At 36.4% G+C, this 18,669-nt stretch overlaps 1 protein-coding gene across 2 annotated transcripts in view; it reads right to left on the reverse strand.

Annotated features, from left to right (window-relative positions):
- Window positions 1-18,669, reverse strand: part of EMB (embigin) — a 45,982-nt gene that overhangs the window by 14,163 nt on the left and 13,150 nt on the right. For both annotated transcript variants that reach the window (XM_032144884.2, XM_032144885.2), the window contains exons 3-4: window positions 770-956; window positions 447-535 (exon numbers count right to left, since the gene is read on the reverse strand). In XM_032144884.2, the coding sequence (XP_032000775.1) occupies window positions 447-535; window positions 770-956 (276 nt within the window). The remainder of the gene's footprint in view (window positions 1-446; window positions 536-769; window positions 957-18,669) is intronic.

Below are 18,669 nucleotides of genomic sequence, written 5' to 3' on the forward strand. Positions count from 1 at the left end.
AACCCTTTGTGCATCTCCATATTATTTTTAAGTTTTATGGATCCTAAAATCCCATGTCCTAGAGCTATAGATATAGAACATCAACCCACACTCAGAGGCTGGGACCACAATAACTTAGAGATGTGGAGGACAATTATAAAAGCTATGAATTTAAAGGGATAAATAAAGAAATTCAGGCGACTGATATAATTCACTAATAATGTGGTAGGCTGGCCTGTTGAACTAAAACCTGTGTTTTAAATTGACGAATAGAAGCAGGAAGGAATTGGACTTGGGGGATACAAGACCATTTTCAAGGCTGCCTCTTGTGGCTCTGGAAAGCATATGACTTTCTTTCAGCTACATTAGGTTTATTATTGTAAAAATAATTTAAAAATTACAGGATTGAGAAATCTAAGAACATAATGCTGAAGTTATTAACTATTCCTCAAGTTATTAATACTGACCTTTGAAATTAAATGTTCCCCTTTGTTCCTTTTCCTCTCGAAAGAAACAAGAATAACTTCCCATTTGTTTGCTGTTAATGATGGTGAACCTAAAGATAATTCAAGTTATTAATATAGGCTTAGTTCTCAAAACCTTCTTAATGAAAATGAAAAGACTTAGCCATTAATCAAAATTTAAAAAGAGAAATAATTCTGTAAATATGCAAATTAGAATACTGGCATAACATTCAAGTGGCTGCAGAGGAAAGAATGCTCAGTCAGCAAGAATATTTAGAATTAAGCTACTTTTGGTGAGCAAGGTACGTTAAAATTTGTATACTCACCTGTATTGGGTATACAAGGTGCTTCCTGTCGCACTGACAAGATAATTATTCTCAAGTTGTTCACCATCTTTTTTCCAAGTCACATTTACTGCATTCAAATCCCCAGATGTTGTGAACTGGCATGTGAGATTTACATTAGAAGGCCTTTCCAAAGTGATATTTTTTTCTACTAGCATACTAGAATGTTCTGTTAGCACAAAAGAGGACAAAATGTGAAAGTTATATTCAGAGGAATCTAATATATAAAACATTTTATATTATTAACAGTAGTGTTTTATTGACAATTTCTTAATGTAACATTCATTTGAAGACTTATTCCTCTATCAACATAGTTGGTTCCCTTTCTTATTCCCTTTTATATGCACACCTAGAGAAAAGTTTTGATCCAACATTAACACAATTAAAAAAAAGCCTAAAGCTGTGATAGTTATCTCCTTAAGCTCTGTACTGAACAGAATATAGGGTAGAGAGTAGCCTATAAAGTGCCATATGCTCTGACAGTGTAAAAACAGCACAACTGTAAATACAAACACACACTCATAGGTGAGAATGGAATGCCTGTTTCAGTAATTTTGAGTAATCACGTTGTTGGTAGTTATTATGAAAATGTTTTGTCTGTAACGTGGATTTGAGTGATATATTATATTCTAACCATTCCTAGTCTTCTTCAGAACCTGTAGTGACTGGATATAGACATAGGTACAGGACAGAGAATTTAAATAAGCATCCAGTAGTTCTGAATTTTAACTGAATTTCAATATCAGTATGAATTCATGAGGTGTTTATCCTTTTTGACTTTCAAAATAGATATTTATTTTGGATTGATTGATTATCATAAGAACATTTAACATTAGACCTTCCCTCTTAGCAAATTTTTTAAACTTGTACCTAAAAAGTAGTCTGAAAGGTTCTCAATTTCTCTTCCCATCTACAGGTGGGAAGAGAAGGAGCTAACCCTTAGAGAAGCTTTAGGGAAGTTGAAGTGTTTATCTTGAAAACAACACACACACACACACACACACACACAGACACACACACAGACACACACACACACACACACACACACTGAAGGGGTCCAGAATATGCTAGGATAGCGTACAAATTATTTTGAGCAGAAGGCATTTGAGTTCCTAAAAAGCTACTCTGACTAAAAGCAGAGCCTTTCAAAGGAACTCCAAAAAACCTCCATTGTCATAAATCCCCTCCCTAGGAACAATAGGGAGAATAGACTCTTATCACTGAACAAGAGAAATCTTCACACCACACCTAAACAGACACTGTCACAAAACTATATCTTCCACCTGTTATCTAAAAGGCTCATTTATCTTTCCTAAAACTCATTTCGTTTTTCCATAAGCGGCCTTTCTCTCCTCCTCTCCTTACCCTACTAAGATGGTATATAAGCCCCCACTTTTAACTGCCCCTTTGAGCTACATGTTTTTGTAAATTTTGTCCATATGTGATTAAATACGCTTTTTGTTTTGCCAATCTATCTTTTGTCAGTTTAATTCACTGAGCCTGAAACTGTACAGAATTGCAGAGAAAAAGTTCCTCCCTGACAGTTTGGCAAGGAATATGGAATGGTTAGGACTCCCCACCCTTCCACTCCAACCCAATTTCCAAAGCCTGAGATTTCAGGACCTCTGACCCAGCAGGTAAGTACAAGCTTTTTTTTTTTACCAGTATCCCAGAAACCCAGATTTCTGGGATACTGGTGTAAAAAAAAAGGGTGCACTAGAGCAAGAGCAGTAAGAGCCTCTACTTGTCTTTTGTTTCTTCAGTTTAACCCTCAGGTTCCCAACCACTACCTATCCAACAATACACACATACACACACACACACTTAGGGAAAACACAAAAAAGCTAACTTTAATTTTGAACAGTGGCAAATAAAGAAAAAATATTAAGCATGTAACTTGTTTGTCCTACACTAACTGTATCACTGGCTAACCAAACAGTAGAGAAGTTAAACATTCTCTTTATAGAAAAATTCCAGCAAATGAATAAAAAAGAAATCATACAAATATACCATAATGATGCTGCAACCCCTAGTGAATCACGGATCTAGGCATTTTGCATCAGCTGCTGCAATAATTTCAAAAACAGAATTATGTCTCTCTTGAGGAAGAATACCCCACTACCTAGGATATAGTCTTGTCAAAAAAGGTGCTGGAGGAGGTTCTTGAAACTGGTTAAGTCTCTTGATCCAATTCCCAGTTTACAGGAAATATGGTTTATGGAAGAACACATTAACCTACATTTCATGAAAGTAATCAACAAAATCCAGATTCTGGGAAAATTCTACATAATAAATGATCTGTTTTTTTCTTTTTCTTTTTTTTTTTTTTTTTTTGAGATGGAGTTTCATTCTCGTTGCCCAGGCTGGAGTGCAATGGTGCTGTCTCAGCTCACTGCAACCTCCGCCCCCTGGAGTCAAGCGATTCTCCTGCCTCAGCCCCCCCAAGTAGCTGGGACCACAGGTGCATGCCACCATGCCTGGCTAACTTTTTTTTGTATTTTTAGCAGAGATGGGGTTTCACCATGTTTGCCAAGCTAGTCTCAAACTCCTGACCTCAGGTGATCTGCCTGCCTTGGCCTCCCAAAGTGCTGAGATTACAGGCATGAGCCACCGCACCTGGCCTGGTTTTTTCAATAGATAAATTTTAAAAGGGAGAGAGATGTCTCTGTACTGGACGTCAGGTGCTATGTTTGGGGCACCTGAAGATTATAAGATACTCAAAAAATATCTTTAAAAGAAAAGCAAAACTGAACTGTAATATTTAGGGATGCATATCTGGGTAATAAAACAATATAGAAAATCAAGAAAATGACTGCATAAAAATCAGAATAGTGGTAATTACTCTTAAGGGAAGAGAAGGAGTTGTGTTTGGAAGACGGTAGTGCATCATATAAACAAATTTCTCAAGCTCTTCTCATTCTCAATAATGGTATAGTATGATTAAATGTAGAACACAGAGCCAAAATGTAGAAAGAAAAATAATACAACTCAAATAAAATGGTCAGGTGCAATGGTTCATGCCTGTAATCCCAGTAATTTGGGAGGCTGAGGTGTGTGGGATTGCTTGAGCACAGGCATTCTAGACCAGCCTGGGCAACATGGTGAGACCTCATCTCAAAAAAAAAAAAAAAGAAAGAAAAAATTAGCCAGGCTTGGTAGTGCATGCCTGTGGTCCCATCTAGTCGTAGGCAGAGGTGGGAGGATCTCTTGAGCCTGAGAGTTGAGGCTGCAGTGAGCTAAGGTGGCATCACTGCACTCCAGGCAAGGTGATAAAGCAGGGCCCTGTCCCAGGAAAAAAAAAAAAAAAATTCTATCACTTTTAATTACATTTGAAACTTTTCAAAATGCTTCCATAAGCAAGGACCAGATACAAGGTTTGCAGATAGTGAAGTACAGCTCGTGCAAAGTGCTTTGTGAGCACATGCTTGAAATAACTACTTGCATAATTGCAAAATTGCTGAATTGAATTTAATGCTCAAAAAGAAAAATAACATTTGATGTCTCTAGAATACATATATTGCCAGAGACTACCTTATTCCTTGCAGTTCCCTTTACTGTGCTCTATTTCACTATCCTAGTATATTTTAAACATTTTGCTAGCCACACCAAATTATTCCAACTACCTTTTAAATGTTGGTGCCCATCAGGATTTTGCTCTCTGGTCTCTTTACTTCTCAATTTGGCACTCCTTTGTTGGATTCAACTATTAACTCTAATGCTCTTTACTTGCAAAATTAGAACCTCCACTGAAGTCTTTTTTTTATTTTACAGCTCCAGGGGTCTACGGAGCATCTAAATCTGGATATCCCATGGGAACTTCAAACTCAAAATATCCGAGAACGAGCCATTAATGTTTCCTTGCACTGACCTATAACACTGAATCACATGCAGTAGTATTTAGTTGATTCTACCGCTAAAATGTCAAACAAATTTGCCCAGTTTTATCCAACCCTCCTATTATTGGCCTTTATTATCTTTCACCAAGACCAGGCAAATTATCTAATTTCTCTTGGTCAGCTTCTCTTGAAGCAAAACTCTCTCTTTGAGCAAAACTCAAATTGTTTAACTGCCTTGATTCTATACCTTGCATTTGAAAATCAAAGTATCTTTGTATTAGACATCAGTTTCCTTATTTGTAAGGTGGGACAATAATATTTCATGAGATTGTAAAAAGTTCTATCATAACAAACGCCAACAGTAATATAGCAATTAATAAATGTAATATAACATAGCAATTAATATATACACCAACAGTATATATATAAATGTCAACAGTAATATAATATAGCAATTAATAAATGCCCACTTCTCACCATTATCTCACTGGGGAATATTATAAAAACTATCATATATGGTGCTAAGGGTTATATGTTGATTAAATCATTTAATCTTCACAACATCTTTATGAGGTAAGTATCACTGTTACAATTCCAATTTTAGAGATGAGGCAAAGAGAGGCTGACTATCTTGTCTAAGATCACACATCAAGGCAAAGGCAACACTGAATCTCAGATTTAGGTATGCCTGAGTCCAGACTGTGATAACCAACAGAATATACCAACTCTCAAACATATTAAATTCTCATTACAATGGAATTAACTTCATCACCTTCAAACTGTTGAACTAAGATTTCAAATAAAAGAAAATATTAATAGAAGATTAAAGAATGTACAGTGTAGCTATATACCAATGTGAATGTGATGATAAATGAACAGTGCAATCAAGATATTTTAAAAATACACATTTTCAACTAAACATAGTTTTACATAACTTAAAATGCAACACAGTTTTTCTTAATGGTAGGCCATCCTCCAAGCCCTAATCGTTGTCTCACTGTTTCCTATAATACTTTGCAGGTGCTTCTGCAGTTTGCTGTGCTTCTGCAGTTTGCTTTCCTTCCTGTCAAGAAACCACAGCATCAAAAACATGCAGAAAGCTCTACCTTTTTACATATTTTGTGGTTAGCCAACAAACTAATGTGAGCTCAGTCAACAATGTTTCAACTTCCTTAATACTGCACAACTGCAATGCATTTTTGCTGCTTTAGAGTGCTGCAAAAACATCTATGACATCAGCATTTCTAAAACGATAACAATTTGTTATTTCTGAAACATATTTTTAACACTGTTCTTAAAACCGTATAGTAATTTATACCTGTCTAAATAATTTCTTATGTTCATAGATAACATTTTTAAAGTATATGGGCCTTTCAGCAATTAGCAGTCTTCAGAGAAATGACATTTATTTTCTTGGGTCTATTCAGGACCCAATCTTGTAAACATTTCACTAGAAATAAAAGTCTGCTTTGTTCTTTATTAAGAAAAAGAAAATATGGAAGAAGCCAACTAAAATTTATTGCATAGGATAGTGTTTCCAAAAATGCTTTAAAGACAGAAACTCTTAATAAAAACAGTTAAGTGAACTGTGACATATACGACGGATTAGATGGGACAACTCTGACAGAAGCAAAGAAAGAAAATTCAGAGCCCTATCAGCCTGACTTTTCATTATTCATAATGAGGTAGGAGGTGGAATGTGACTCTGGACCAGACCGAAGACTGACAGAAACGAGGAAGAGGCAACGAAAGCTCCTCTCCATAAGACACACCCACCAGCACCATGACAGTTTCCCATTGCCATGGCTACACCCTGAAGTTACCATCCCTTTCCATGGCAATGATGCAGAAGTTACCTTCCGTCTTCTAGAAATTTCTGAATAGCCTGCCCCTTAATTTGCACATAATTAAAAGTAGTATAAACATGGCTGCAGAACTGCCCCTGAGCTGCTACTCTTGACACACTGCCCTGGGGTACTCCTGCTCTGAAGGAGAAGTCACAGAGCTGTAACACCCCTGCCTCAATAAAGCTGATTTTTCTACCACCAGCTCACTCTTGAATTCTTTCCTGAGCCAACCTTCTAGGGCTAAACCCCAATGTTGTGATTCACCTGCCCTGTAACAATTTCACCATAAAAGTCAATAAAGTTTCATGATGCAACCCAAAATGTCTATTAAACATCCAGAATCCTTACAGAAACAGAAGGCCACACTAACATGAGGCCAACACCCCTATATAAAAATGATGCAATGGATCTTATTTTTATCATTAATGTCGTGCGTCTTAAACATATGGAGTTAACTTATGAATAAGAATAAAATTCTTAAAGTTTATATCCAAAATTTATAAAACATAATACTATTCCCTTGATTCATGTAATTTCACTTCTCTCCCAAATAAGTCTCATATGGATTGAAGAATCATGATAGTTTATCAAGTGATCCTATCAAGTTATTTACATGCCATCTGATTAGTGCCACACCAATGTGATACAGCCTAAAACATATGTGCTTCCTGAATCCCATAAACTTAAAATGTGAAATCACCAATGTGCACAGAGAAATCTGAAATTATATAAACCCAACTAGAGTAAAATGTAGTACATATACACTTTGATACACTTTTTTATATGTATATAAAATCTCCAAGTAATCCCTGGAGACTCCCTCAAGACCTATGAACTATGTGGCTGGTGTTTTATGAGGTGAGCCTATTTTCAGACTTTTAGAATTTTTTTTTTACACAAACATCCTCAAAAGAAAGAAATACCAGAAAACATGAATGGCTTCTACACAAATGAAGCCAGGTTTTTCAAAATAATTCATCAAAGATATGGCAATATTTTGGAAAATATGTTAAAATTATTTAAGAGGAGATGCTAGTTGAATTTCACTAAACGAAGCTTCTATCAGTCACTGTTTTCCTCCACTTCAATTAGTAACAGAAATTAAGGCATGTAATGGTCATTTCTCTACTTTCTAAACTGATTTAACATCATTTCAAAGAAAAAAACAATTCTGTTTGAATTCCAGAATTGCATGTCTCTTGTTTCAACAATGTAGTATTTAATTTGAGACAATAACATTGGGTAATAATCCAATAATTAAATATAGTTTTCTACAACATAGAGAACAACACTGCAACTATTGTTTACATCAGTTACAGGAAAACTACAGTAAATGGTTACATTGTTTTAGTAACCAAATACATTTGTTGCCACTGTTTCCAAATAATTAACATGAAGTTAATCCAACACTATAGTGGGGACCACTGATCATATTTTTGGACAACCAGAATCCAAACACCCTTCCCATCCGTGTAAGGTTTGGTGATAGGCAAAGTACTCACTCACTGCAGAAACCTAAGAACAGATATGTCTTCTCTCTGCACAGTTGAGCACTAGGGTTTGGCCACTTTAATTATAACCTTCTACTCATGGCTTTAAAGTTAGAGGTAGGGAGTTAGGGACCTAGGCAGAACTGAAAATTAATCACAATAGCAATGGCAAGTGTCTAGCAGTGATTGTGCCTCATTATTCTTTCACTCACTAATTTAACACTTATTTACTGAACACCTACCACATGCTTTTCATTTATCCACTCGTTCAACAATTTTACTAAAAATATATTACGTGCCTTTATTCTAGGCCCTAGTATCAAGAGTCCAGTGCCTGCAGAAATATCTTAAGCAGACTCTTCCAGTAATCCTTGCTGTCTGTCATCCTGAGGTCCTTGGCATTGCCAGAACTTGATTTCCAGTTTTCTCATCAATTCTGCTAGCCAAAATCCTTTATTCAACAAGTTATTTCCTGCTTAACTGGCTATAGACTGTTTCTGGGCTTGAGATCATTAACCTAATCCATATACACCCTATCAAGATTTACACTAGATACTTCATCTATGCACTCCTTCCATTTGATTAAAATTACATAGCACTGATGTCACTTGGCAGCTCACAAATATCTAGAACATATGATAATGTTTGGTCCCCAGAATAAATTCTGCAAAGTGGTAATCATAGTACCAGTTCAGTACATCTGAAAGACAATACCTGAGGTTACACAGGGGACAAGATCCAGGCTGAGGTAGCAGTCCAGGACTCAGATCAGCCAGTCCCTGGCCCTGTATGCTCCCCTCCATGGCTAGTCCTGCCCTTTTGTTCTTGTAGCTATAAATCACACTTTAGTATTTTTTCCATCTCTTCTACATTTACAAATCAAAATCATCTCAAGCCATAACAACTTGCCTCCAATCTTTATATCTAATTTCTGCCTTCTCTACCTTGATAAAAAGGTTTCATTTATTTTGAACCATTTTGCACATATCCACTTCAATATAATGGAAGAAAGGAACAGCAAATGACAATGTCCATACCATTTGATTCCCCAGTATGAGAACCATTTAAATTTTGAAATGGATTATTCTAATGGATTTCAAAATTATTTTAGTAGCAGAATTGTTTCAGAAATAAATCACAGGAAAACTTAAACAGAACCCCCACCTACACAAACACACACACACACACACACACACACACACAGATAACTGTATAAAACTGATAAAAAATGTTGCTACAATTAGTGAAGACTGGAGAGGGTGTGGAAAGCATTCAAGATTGGCCTCTTAATCCCTTCATCTTCTTTCCCCATCATGGTTACATCGCATGGAACAAAGGATTTAAAAGTGACACATGCACATGTATGTTCATTGCAGCACTATTCACAACAGCAAAGACATAGAATTAACCCCAATGCCCATCAATGATAGACTGGATAAAGAAAATGTGGTGCATATACACCATGGAATACTATGCAGCCACAAAAAGGAACAAGATCATGTCCTTTGCAGAGACATGGACGAAGCTGGAAGCCATTATCCTCAGCAAACTAACACAGGAACAGAAAACCAAATACCGCATGTTCTCACTTATAAGTGGGAGCTGAACAGTAAGAACACATGGACACAGGGAGGGGAACAACACACATTGGGGCCTGCCGATGCAGGGCAGGGGGTGCAGAGCATTGGGGAAAAGAGCTAATGTATGCTGGGCTTATTGCCTAGGTGATGGATTGACAGGTGCAGCAAACCACCATGGCAGACGTTTACCTATGTAACAAACCTGTACATCCTGCACATGTACCCCAGAATTTAAAAAATAAAATACAATAGAAGTAACTGGATTCCATCAAAGGAGAGGTAAACACAAGCCTCAGTACACACCAGATCAAGATAATGGCTCACAAATACCTAATGTAAACTGCAAGCATGGCCTGCCACCTTGGTAATGAATTTCTCCAAACTGCAGGTGTTTACACCTGATGCCAGTCCTTGATACTTAGTCTTACAATGGTTTATGTCTCATGGTATCAACTTCTAAGGTGCTAGCCATGCAGACACTCAGGGAGGCAGTACTTACAGTTTGTACATACCCCAAGTGACTGACTGTCTCAGGTCACATGCCTTCTTTGCAGAAAGGGCTCCTCTAACCTTACAACACTGTTAACAACAGACTCTCTCTATCACACTTCCTTTGTATACTTCCTAGCATTTGGCACTGTCCGGTTTCACCATTCATGTTAATTTGTTTACTTATTCATTGTCTTTCTCACTGAAACATATACTGTATGACATGGGGGGAGGAGGGCAGAAAGGGAAGTCTGCCATGTTCACTACTGTAAACCAGGCTTTCAATAAATTTTTGTTGAAGTGGTTGTAGCTCCTGGAATATAGTACTTAAAACATGAATCACTTCTTTAGACAGATAAGGCACTTTCCCTTAGACTGAAGGTTCAAGCATATTAAAATTCTGCCTCATGATTTATATGGAGAATTCCAGGCAGAAAGTACTTTATGGGATATGCAAGAAATGCGTAAGAAGTTCTTGTCTCACACAGTTGACTCATCCATTGGCCAAAACAAATTTGTTTAGCACTTTTATATGCTATATGTGATACAGAGGGGATTTCAAAATTACTAATCTAGCAGGGGACATATAACTCAAACATAAATAACTACAATTAAGTCTAACTATAACAGATACTGTAAATCAAGTGAGATCTAAATCACAGATGGCAATAGTACAAAAACATTAATTTTCCCCAAAATAAATCTACAGAGTTGGTGAAGAATCAAATTCCAAAAGTACTTTTTACAGAACCCAATTTTAAGAAATGCAACCATCAAAAAGTGGGCGAAGGATATGAACAGACACTTCTCAAAAGAAGACATTTATGCAGCCAAAAGACACATGAAAAAGTGCTCATCATCACTGGCCATCAGAGAAATGCAAATCAAAACCACAATCAGATACCATCTCACACTAGTTAGAATGGCGATCACTAAAAAGTCAGGAAACAACAGGTGCTGGAGAGGATGTGGAGAAATAGGAACACTTTTACACTGTTGGTGGGACTGTAAACTAGTTCAACCATTGTGGAAGTCAGTGTGGCGATTCCTCAGGGATCTAGAACTAGAAACATCATTTGACACCGCCATCCCATTACTGGGTATATACCCAAAGGATTATAAATCATGCTGCTATAAAGACACATGTACACGTATGTTTATTGCGGCACTACTCACAATAGCAAAGACTTGGAACCAAGCCAAATGTCCAGCAATGATAGACTGGATTAAGAAAATGTGGCACATATACACCATAATGCAGCCATAAAAAAGGATGAGTTCATGTCCTTTGTAGGGACATGGATGAAGCTGGAAACCATCATTCTCAGCAAAGCCTTCGCAAGGACAAAAAACCAAACACCGCATGTTCTCACTCATAGGTGGGAATTGAACAGTGAGAACACATGGACACAGGAAGGGGAACATCACACACCGGGGCCTGTTGTGGGGTGGGGGGAGAGGGGAGGGATAGCATTAGGAGATATACCTAATGTTAAATGACGAGTTAATGGGTGCAGCACACCAACATGGCACATGTATACATATGTAACAAATCTGCACATTGTGCACATGTACCCTACAACTTACAGTATAATTTAAAAAAAAAAGAAGTGCACGTGAAAGAATGAAAGTCCAAGAAAGAAAATCTGTTTTTTTAAAAAGAACAGATAAAAAGATGTTTTTAAAAATAATACTAACATGTTAATTACGCCATAGAATACCAAGAAATTAGTGAAATAAAATAGGCAAAACTTTTCAGACTGCATGCAAAAATCTATTAGTGAATCAGGAAATCAATTTAATAGTTATCAACAGATTTGTTTTTTAATGGATTGGAGTAAAAGAGAAATTACCAGAGTATAAGAAGCCTATTAGGTGTGTTATTTGACGAATATTTTGTTTCATATGTGTGTGAACATGCAGTTGGTGCATCAGGTTACAAAGTAAAATGTACTTCTCACTTTGGGAAGTACTTTAATAACTTTGTAAAACAACGTAACAGTAGAGAAACAGAACAGAGTTTGGGAACTGAAATATGATTAGAGTACTATTTCAAAGCTATCAGGAAAAGAGCTATTCAGTTAAGAGGGTTGAGACGCTGGCTAACAGTACAAAATAATAACCATAAAATTAGTTCCTTCTCACTTACAAGACATAAAACTATATCATAAATGGGTTAAAAAGTGAAAGGCGGAAATGTATGCAAATAATAGGAGGAAATATAATGAAACTTCTTCACAATTAAAAAACACCACATAAAAGTTTAAAGTGGGAAAAAATATTCGCAACTTCTATAAAAAGTAAAAATTCAGTATCCAAAATTTATGCCTACCTCATTTAAATTAATTCAAAAAATAAAATATAAACCTAGTATGTGGGTCAGGGGAAGGGGCCAACTCTCAAGATGTTTTGAAGGCCAGTCTGGAAGTATATATTAAAATAAAGATGTGCATAATTTCTAACTGAGCAATTCTACTTTGTGGTATTTATCATAGAGAAACATTCACAATTATGCCCAGAGAGATATATGTAGGGTATCCCTTGCCACATGGTTTATAACAAAAAATATATTAGCCAACTAGGGTCCATTAGGAAAAAAAAGATGTCTAAGTAAGCTGGTGTATTTATACTGTGCATACAAGTGGAAAAAAAAAAACAAGCTAGATTCATATGCAATATGACTAGATCTCCAAAAACTAATGTTGAATGACAAAAATCAATTTTCAGAACAATACATATGGACTAATACCACTAAAACTAAAGAAAACAAACAATACTACATAGTTTTTATGGATGCACACACACACACACACACACACACACACACACAGCATGGGAAAGAAACACATTGAACAGTGTATACCATTGGAAAAGAGGAGAGAGAAGAGAGATAGAAATGGTGGGTAATTCAATGAGACTTGAACCTGATCAGTCAAGTTTTTTATTTCACCTCCTGAAATTCTATTTGGATATTTTTCGAACTGCTTTGTCTTTTTAAAAAAACAGTATGATATTCATTCTCATGTTTTTAATATTTGTTTTATTTCTCTACCTAGTATTTCTATAATCTGAAGCTCTGGAATGTCTAATCCTACTGCTCCTCAGCTCTGTTAGGGACTGTGTGTTTGTTTTTTATATTTTTGTTTTGTGACATGTTGAGACATGTAACAGCAGGGATTATGTCACCAGGATGGACAATGCATTCTTCCACAGAGGGTTTTTCATTGCTTTCCTGTGGAAGTACTACCTGCCAGGGTCATTTTTGTGTTATTTCTCAGCTCGGAGGCTCCTGTACAGTATAATGCAGGTAATGTAAATCTGCAATTTAAACTATGTTGAGGACAGGCCCATGTCTTTAAATACTAAGGGAAATCTTCAGGGATTTGGAGGTTTTTTAAAAAAATATATTTTTATTCATATTATTTGTAATTGGCAGATAACACTGGGAATCTTTTGGTTTAAATGCCTAACAAAACTTTAAAAGAAAGAAGCCAACTTGTCATCTTGTGCTGTCGGCTGATTTTCTTCCCTAAATCAAACCTTTCTCTACATTTACAGCCTAGGAAGGATAGTTTTCTGCAGGTTTTCAGTTCCAACTCTCCTCCTTGCATGAACTCAAGGCCTTGTTTTTTATATTTTTGTAGCTCTTAAAACTCAAATATCTTGGCAACAAACACAGGAAACCTAACACAATATCAGTTAACAGGTTTCACGCCCTGATCACCAATTTTGATCAGTAGAAACTTCTTTACTTTTGTGTACATTGCTATATATTTAAAAGAATGTTTACTGTATTTTAGATATTCATAGGTGTGGCAGGAGGGTTTTCAGATTTTCTAATTTACTCTAATGCTGAAAATAATGTTTTAATATTTTCAAAACAGAACTCATTTTTACTTACAGAATTAAAAATTAACAAAAATACAGTAAATACATATCAGAGAAGCAGGAACGTATGTGCTTCTCTGATACGTGCTTTATTGAAGATGGGATCTTGGCTCCATTCTTAAAGAGAGGAAGGATTTGAACACCAGTAGTAGGGAGGGAAGAGACAGGTCCAACTTACAGAGTGTGAGGCCCTGTGCTGTGATTCAGCACCATCATCTAACTTTATGGTGAGATTCTTTACTAAATGTTAATCACAAGATTATTAAATCATGTGTATTCCCACAATAAGGGGATGGGAAACATGTGCAGGACTCTCATTTTTAATGTATAGAACAGTGGGGATAATTTTCAAATGGGGAAAATTTTGTCCCCCAGGGAATGTTTGACAATTATCTGGAGACATATCCAGCTGTCATAACTTATCGGGTGTTACTCTCATCTAGTGGGTAATGGCTAGGAATGGTGTTAAACAACCCACAATTCTGCAAACAACCTCCTATAACCAAGAATCATCCAGCCCCAAACATCAATACTTCTGTTAATAAAAACAAAAACAAAAACAAAAAAAACTGATATAGAACAAAAGTTGATCACAGCCACTGCCACTTTTGTTGCTATGGGTATATCCCTCTTCCATCTTCGCTTTCTCTGACTCTCTATGAATGTTAGGTCTCAATTTTTATCTCTGTACATCAACAGTCTACATATCAAGTTTGATGAGTACCTCTGAAAAATATCCTAACATTTGCAGCATTGGAGTCATGCTAGAATCTTTTCTGCAATAAAGTATTTTCACTTCTTTTCTTCTTCTCAATCTTCTCAATCACCTGCCCCTAGAATCTGGGTGATCCTAACCTAGACCTCTTGCTGGCCGAGATTCAGACAATGTGGTTGTTTTTCCTTATCTTGACTAATCTTCCCGAATCTTACATTGTGCCCTAATTTGCACATCTGCACCTCTAATGTCTGCTTATATTATCTCCTTGTATCACAAGGACCTTGTGGGACAGCTGCTCACATCTCAACATGTAAATAAAATGTGCCATTGGGTCAACACAGGAGAGCTGATTCCAACGTTAACAAGGTGGTCAAGGAAACTGTCAGCTGTTTATTTTTATTTCAATCTCTTCCATTAAACTATAACACACTGATTGAGAAACTAAACACTAATATGCAGAGAGGAAAAAAACAAAAATAGAAATATATTGTGGTAATATAAACAATACAATGAATTCCAAATACTATGGACATTGGAAAATTAAGTACAGTGATATAAAAACAGTCCATTATCAAAAGATCTGTTTTAAAACCTCTGAGAGTAGAAAAAATACTTTTAGTTTCAGTCAAGTCAATTACTTTCACAAATTTATGATTAAGCAAGTGCAATTTCTTTTTTTCTAGGGGGCAGGGGAGATGGACACTTGCTCTGTCACCCAGGCTGGAGTGCAGTGGCACAATCTCAGCTCACTGCAACCTCCGCCTCCCAGGTTCAAGTGATTCTCCTGCCTCAGCCTCCCAGGTAGAAGGGAATACAGGTGCCCGCCACCACACTTGGCTAATTTTTGTATTTTTGGTAGAGACGGGGTTTCGCTATGTTGGCCAGGCTGGTCTCGAACTCCTAGCCTCAGGTGATCCGCCTGCCTCGGCTTCCCAAAGTGCTGGGATTGCAGGCAACAAATGCAACTTCCAAAGCAATAGCTTTATTACTAAATAAACCTAGAAATAGCAATAAACCTAGAAAATAGCTTTATTTTCATAGTTTACTACATCATTTCAAAACTAATGTCATTCTTCTTAAAATAAATATAATTGATTTAACAATGCTGTTAAAAGAAACAAGTAACTGGGCATTATGCCCAGAAAGAAAGGCTGCAAAGCATAATGGTTAATAGCACAGACTGGGCACCAAGCTGCCTGCATTTAAAACCATAAGCTCTAACTCAGGAACTGTGATCCTGGTCAGTTCACTTCGTCTCTTTGTGCCTCTCTTTCCTCACCTGCAAATTACAAATAGTAACACTACCCACCTCATTGAGCTGTTATAAGAATTAAGTTATTTAGAAATACAAACATGGTACACAGTCAACATCATGAGTTTGTTAAGTAAATAATTAGCAATATTTTAAAAATATTAAATAAGTAAGCTTTTATGAATCAAAAGCCATGTTTTCATTCTCCCAGGTACAAGAATCCATATGTTTTCCAGTCTCAAGAATCTTTGGATAAGTACGTATGTCAAGAGCCAGACCAAAATCTTTCTGGTCCAAAATTTACAATTAACGTATTGTATTTGAAACTCTCTACAAGACACATTTTATCCTAACAGAGAGATTAACTTTGACAATGGCCAGAGGGAAAGAGAAAATAATAAGTAGCAACATAGAAATGTTATTAGTATTGTTTATAGACAACAATGAATAATGATAAATCAATATTGATACATATCAATGTTATGAAAATATGAAAACACTCCATTTACAAATAGTAGGTTAAAAATCTTAACAGCAGCAAGAAGAAAGTCTATGGTTCATAAGGTAAAAATTGATAATCAGGAATTGGAGTTATCTTGTCATATTCAACTAAATTAGAGTCCAGAGACTCAGTAAAAAAGAAAAAAAAAAAACACTTGGGACACAAAGCACCTGCCCGGGGCTAATACTGCAAGCTAGCTGCTGAAATGACCTGGTATAACTTTAAGAACAGTTTTACCTAGCAGCTTCTGAAACAAACCGTCATGACTCTAAGACTAATTTACCCACCACCATCACTCACCAGTCAGAGCTTGTCAGCTCCCAAAAACTTTGCTAGTGCTAATGACTTTTCTTCCAAAACAATATATAACATTTCTCTCTAATAAAACCTCTAAACTTCTCTTTGGTTTTCAGTCATACTGAAGACCACTCCACTCTGTGTATGCCCTCAACTCCAATTCTGTTCTACCAAATAAAACATTTTGTTTAGAGATTCATCTCGATATTTTTATTTTACATTGACACTAAAAATTATAAATATATCTTCAAATTTAAATTCTGTAGTTCAGCAAAGGTAGTTTCTAAGACCAAACTTTTTGATGAGAAGGCACTAGAGCAACAACCTACATGGAAATGTAACCATTCAGTGCCCAACTCGGAGATCTAATGTTTCTAAATTGTCAAATCTTTTGTCAAAAACAAATCCAATGTTAAATGAAGACATTATTATTATTACTATTATTATTATTATTATTATTATTATTATTATTATTTGACAGAGTCTCACTCTGCCCCCCAGGCTGGAGTGCAGTGGCTCAACTTCGGCTCACTGAAACCTCCAACTCCTGGGTTCAAGTGATTCTCCTGCCTCAGCCTCCCAAGTAGCTGGGACTACAGGTGTCCACCACCATCCCCAGCTAATTTTTGTATTTGTAGTAGAGACAGAGTTTTGCCATGTTGGCCAGGCTGGTCTTGAACTCCTGATCTCAAGTGATTCACCCACCTTGGCCTCTCAAAGTGCTGGGATTACAGATGTGAGCCACCCTGCCCAGAGTGAAGATGTTATTTTTAAAAAGACTATTGCAATAGACTATTGCAATAGAGAAAAAGCTCCAAACTTAAGGTCTGCAAGCATCCCAAAAGTAAACAGAAAAGGCTATTTTTTAATATGGAGAGGGATAAGCAGTAAAGCAGGAACTTTTTTAGGGAAACTGGGCAAATGAAAGAGTGTACACAGACAGCATGATCGGGCTTGCAGTCAGCCAATTCTCAAGATGTTCTTCATTTTAATGCTTGCTCAGACTTAGGGCAAGCCATGTTTCAGGGGTCTGCAAGGAAGAAAAAAGACAGACTAAAGTTTAATCAAGCCAAGGCAGAGGCAAGTAATGGATAATTGCAAACAATTAGTCTCTTTATAACAGTGGGAATATGGCTTTAAATAGCACTATTCAGAATAAAAGAATAGGAGTTAAACTCTCCAAACAGGTTAAGTAAGTAAATAACCAGCCTGATAACAATTAAAAAGTCCATATTTTGCTCCTGCCCTGGGCATTGACTGTTTCGTTTCCAGGCCCCAAATGTACTGGTTGAGTAAGCAGTGCCCTGCTGCCAACATTGCCAGGCTGGTTAGAGAATGTGCAAATCGCTTTCTCACATGAGTCTCTTAAAGAAACATTTCATCTTAACAGAGGCAACAAACAACTAGAACTTGCAAAAAGTAAAAGAACATAGGAAAGTTATAATAATTATTTTTTACAAGAATGAACTCTATACATTGGAATGAGGGCATTTGGGAACAAACAAAAGCTGCGCAAAGTCAAAATATGCTCCCCCAAAAAACTCAGTGCAAACATTCCATTGTTATCAGATTGGGAAACACACAGCTGCACACACACATACACACACACACACGCAACACACACCTTCTATTCATATTAAACAGAAATACAGAAACAGTTCGTAAGACTAGAGGACAGTTAAACACTAGATGTGTATTTGGAAAAACCTAACTATTGATTTAATAATAGGTTTGTGATGTTTTAAATTCTAATTATACAATTTTAATATTGTTCCTAAAACAGATTAATGACTCTAAGGAATTTAAAAGACTAAGATTACTTTGGAAACATGGAATCCAAAACTGTGAAAGAAAAAGCAGAGAAAGCAGGGCTGGGTTTAATTTTGGAGTTCCTTGCTTGCTTCTCCTTAGCACGGTGACTCATTTGATATCATCTTTAATTTCTCTGGCTAAAGGTTTTCCAACAGATACACAAATTATCTT

Source organism: Hylobates moloch, unplaced genomic scaffold (assembly GCF_009828535.3).
Source record: "Hylobates moloch isolate HMO894 unplaced genomic scaffold, HMol_V3 SCAFFOLD_23, whole genome shotgun sequence".
Classification (NCBI taxonomy): Eukaryota; Metazoa; Chordata; class Mammalia; order Primates; family Hylobatidae; genus Hylobates; species Hylobates moloch.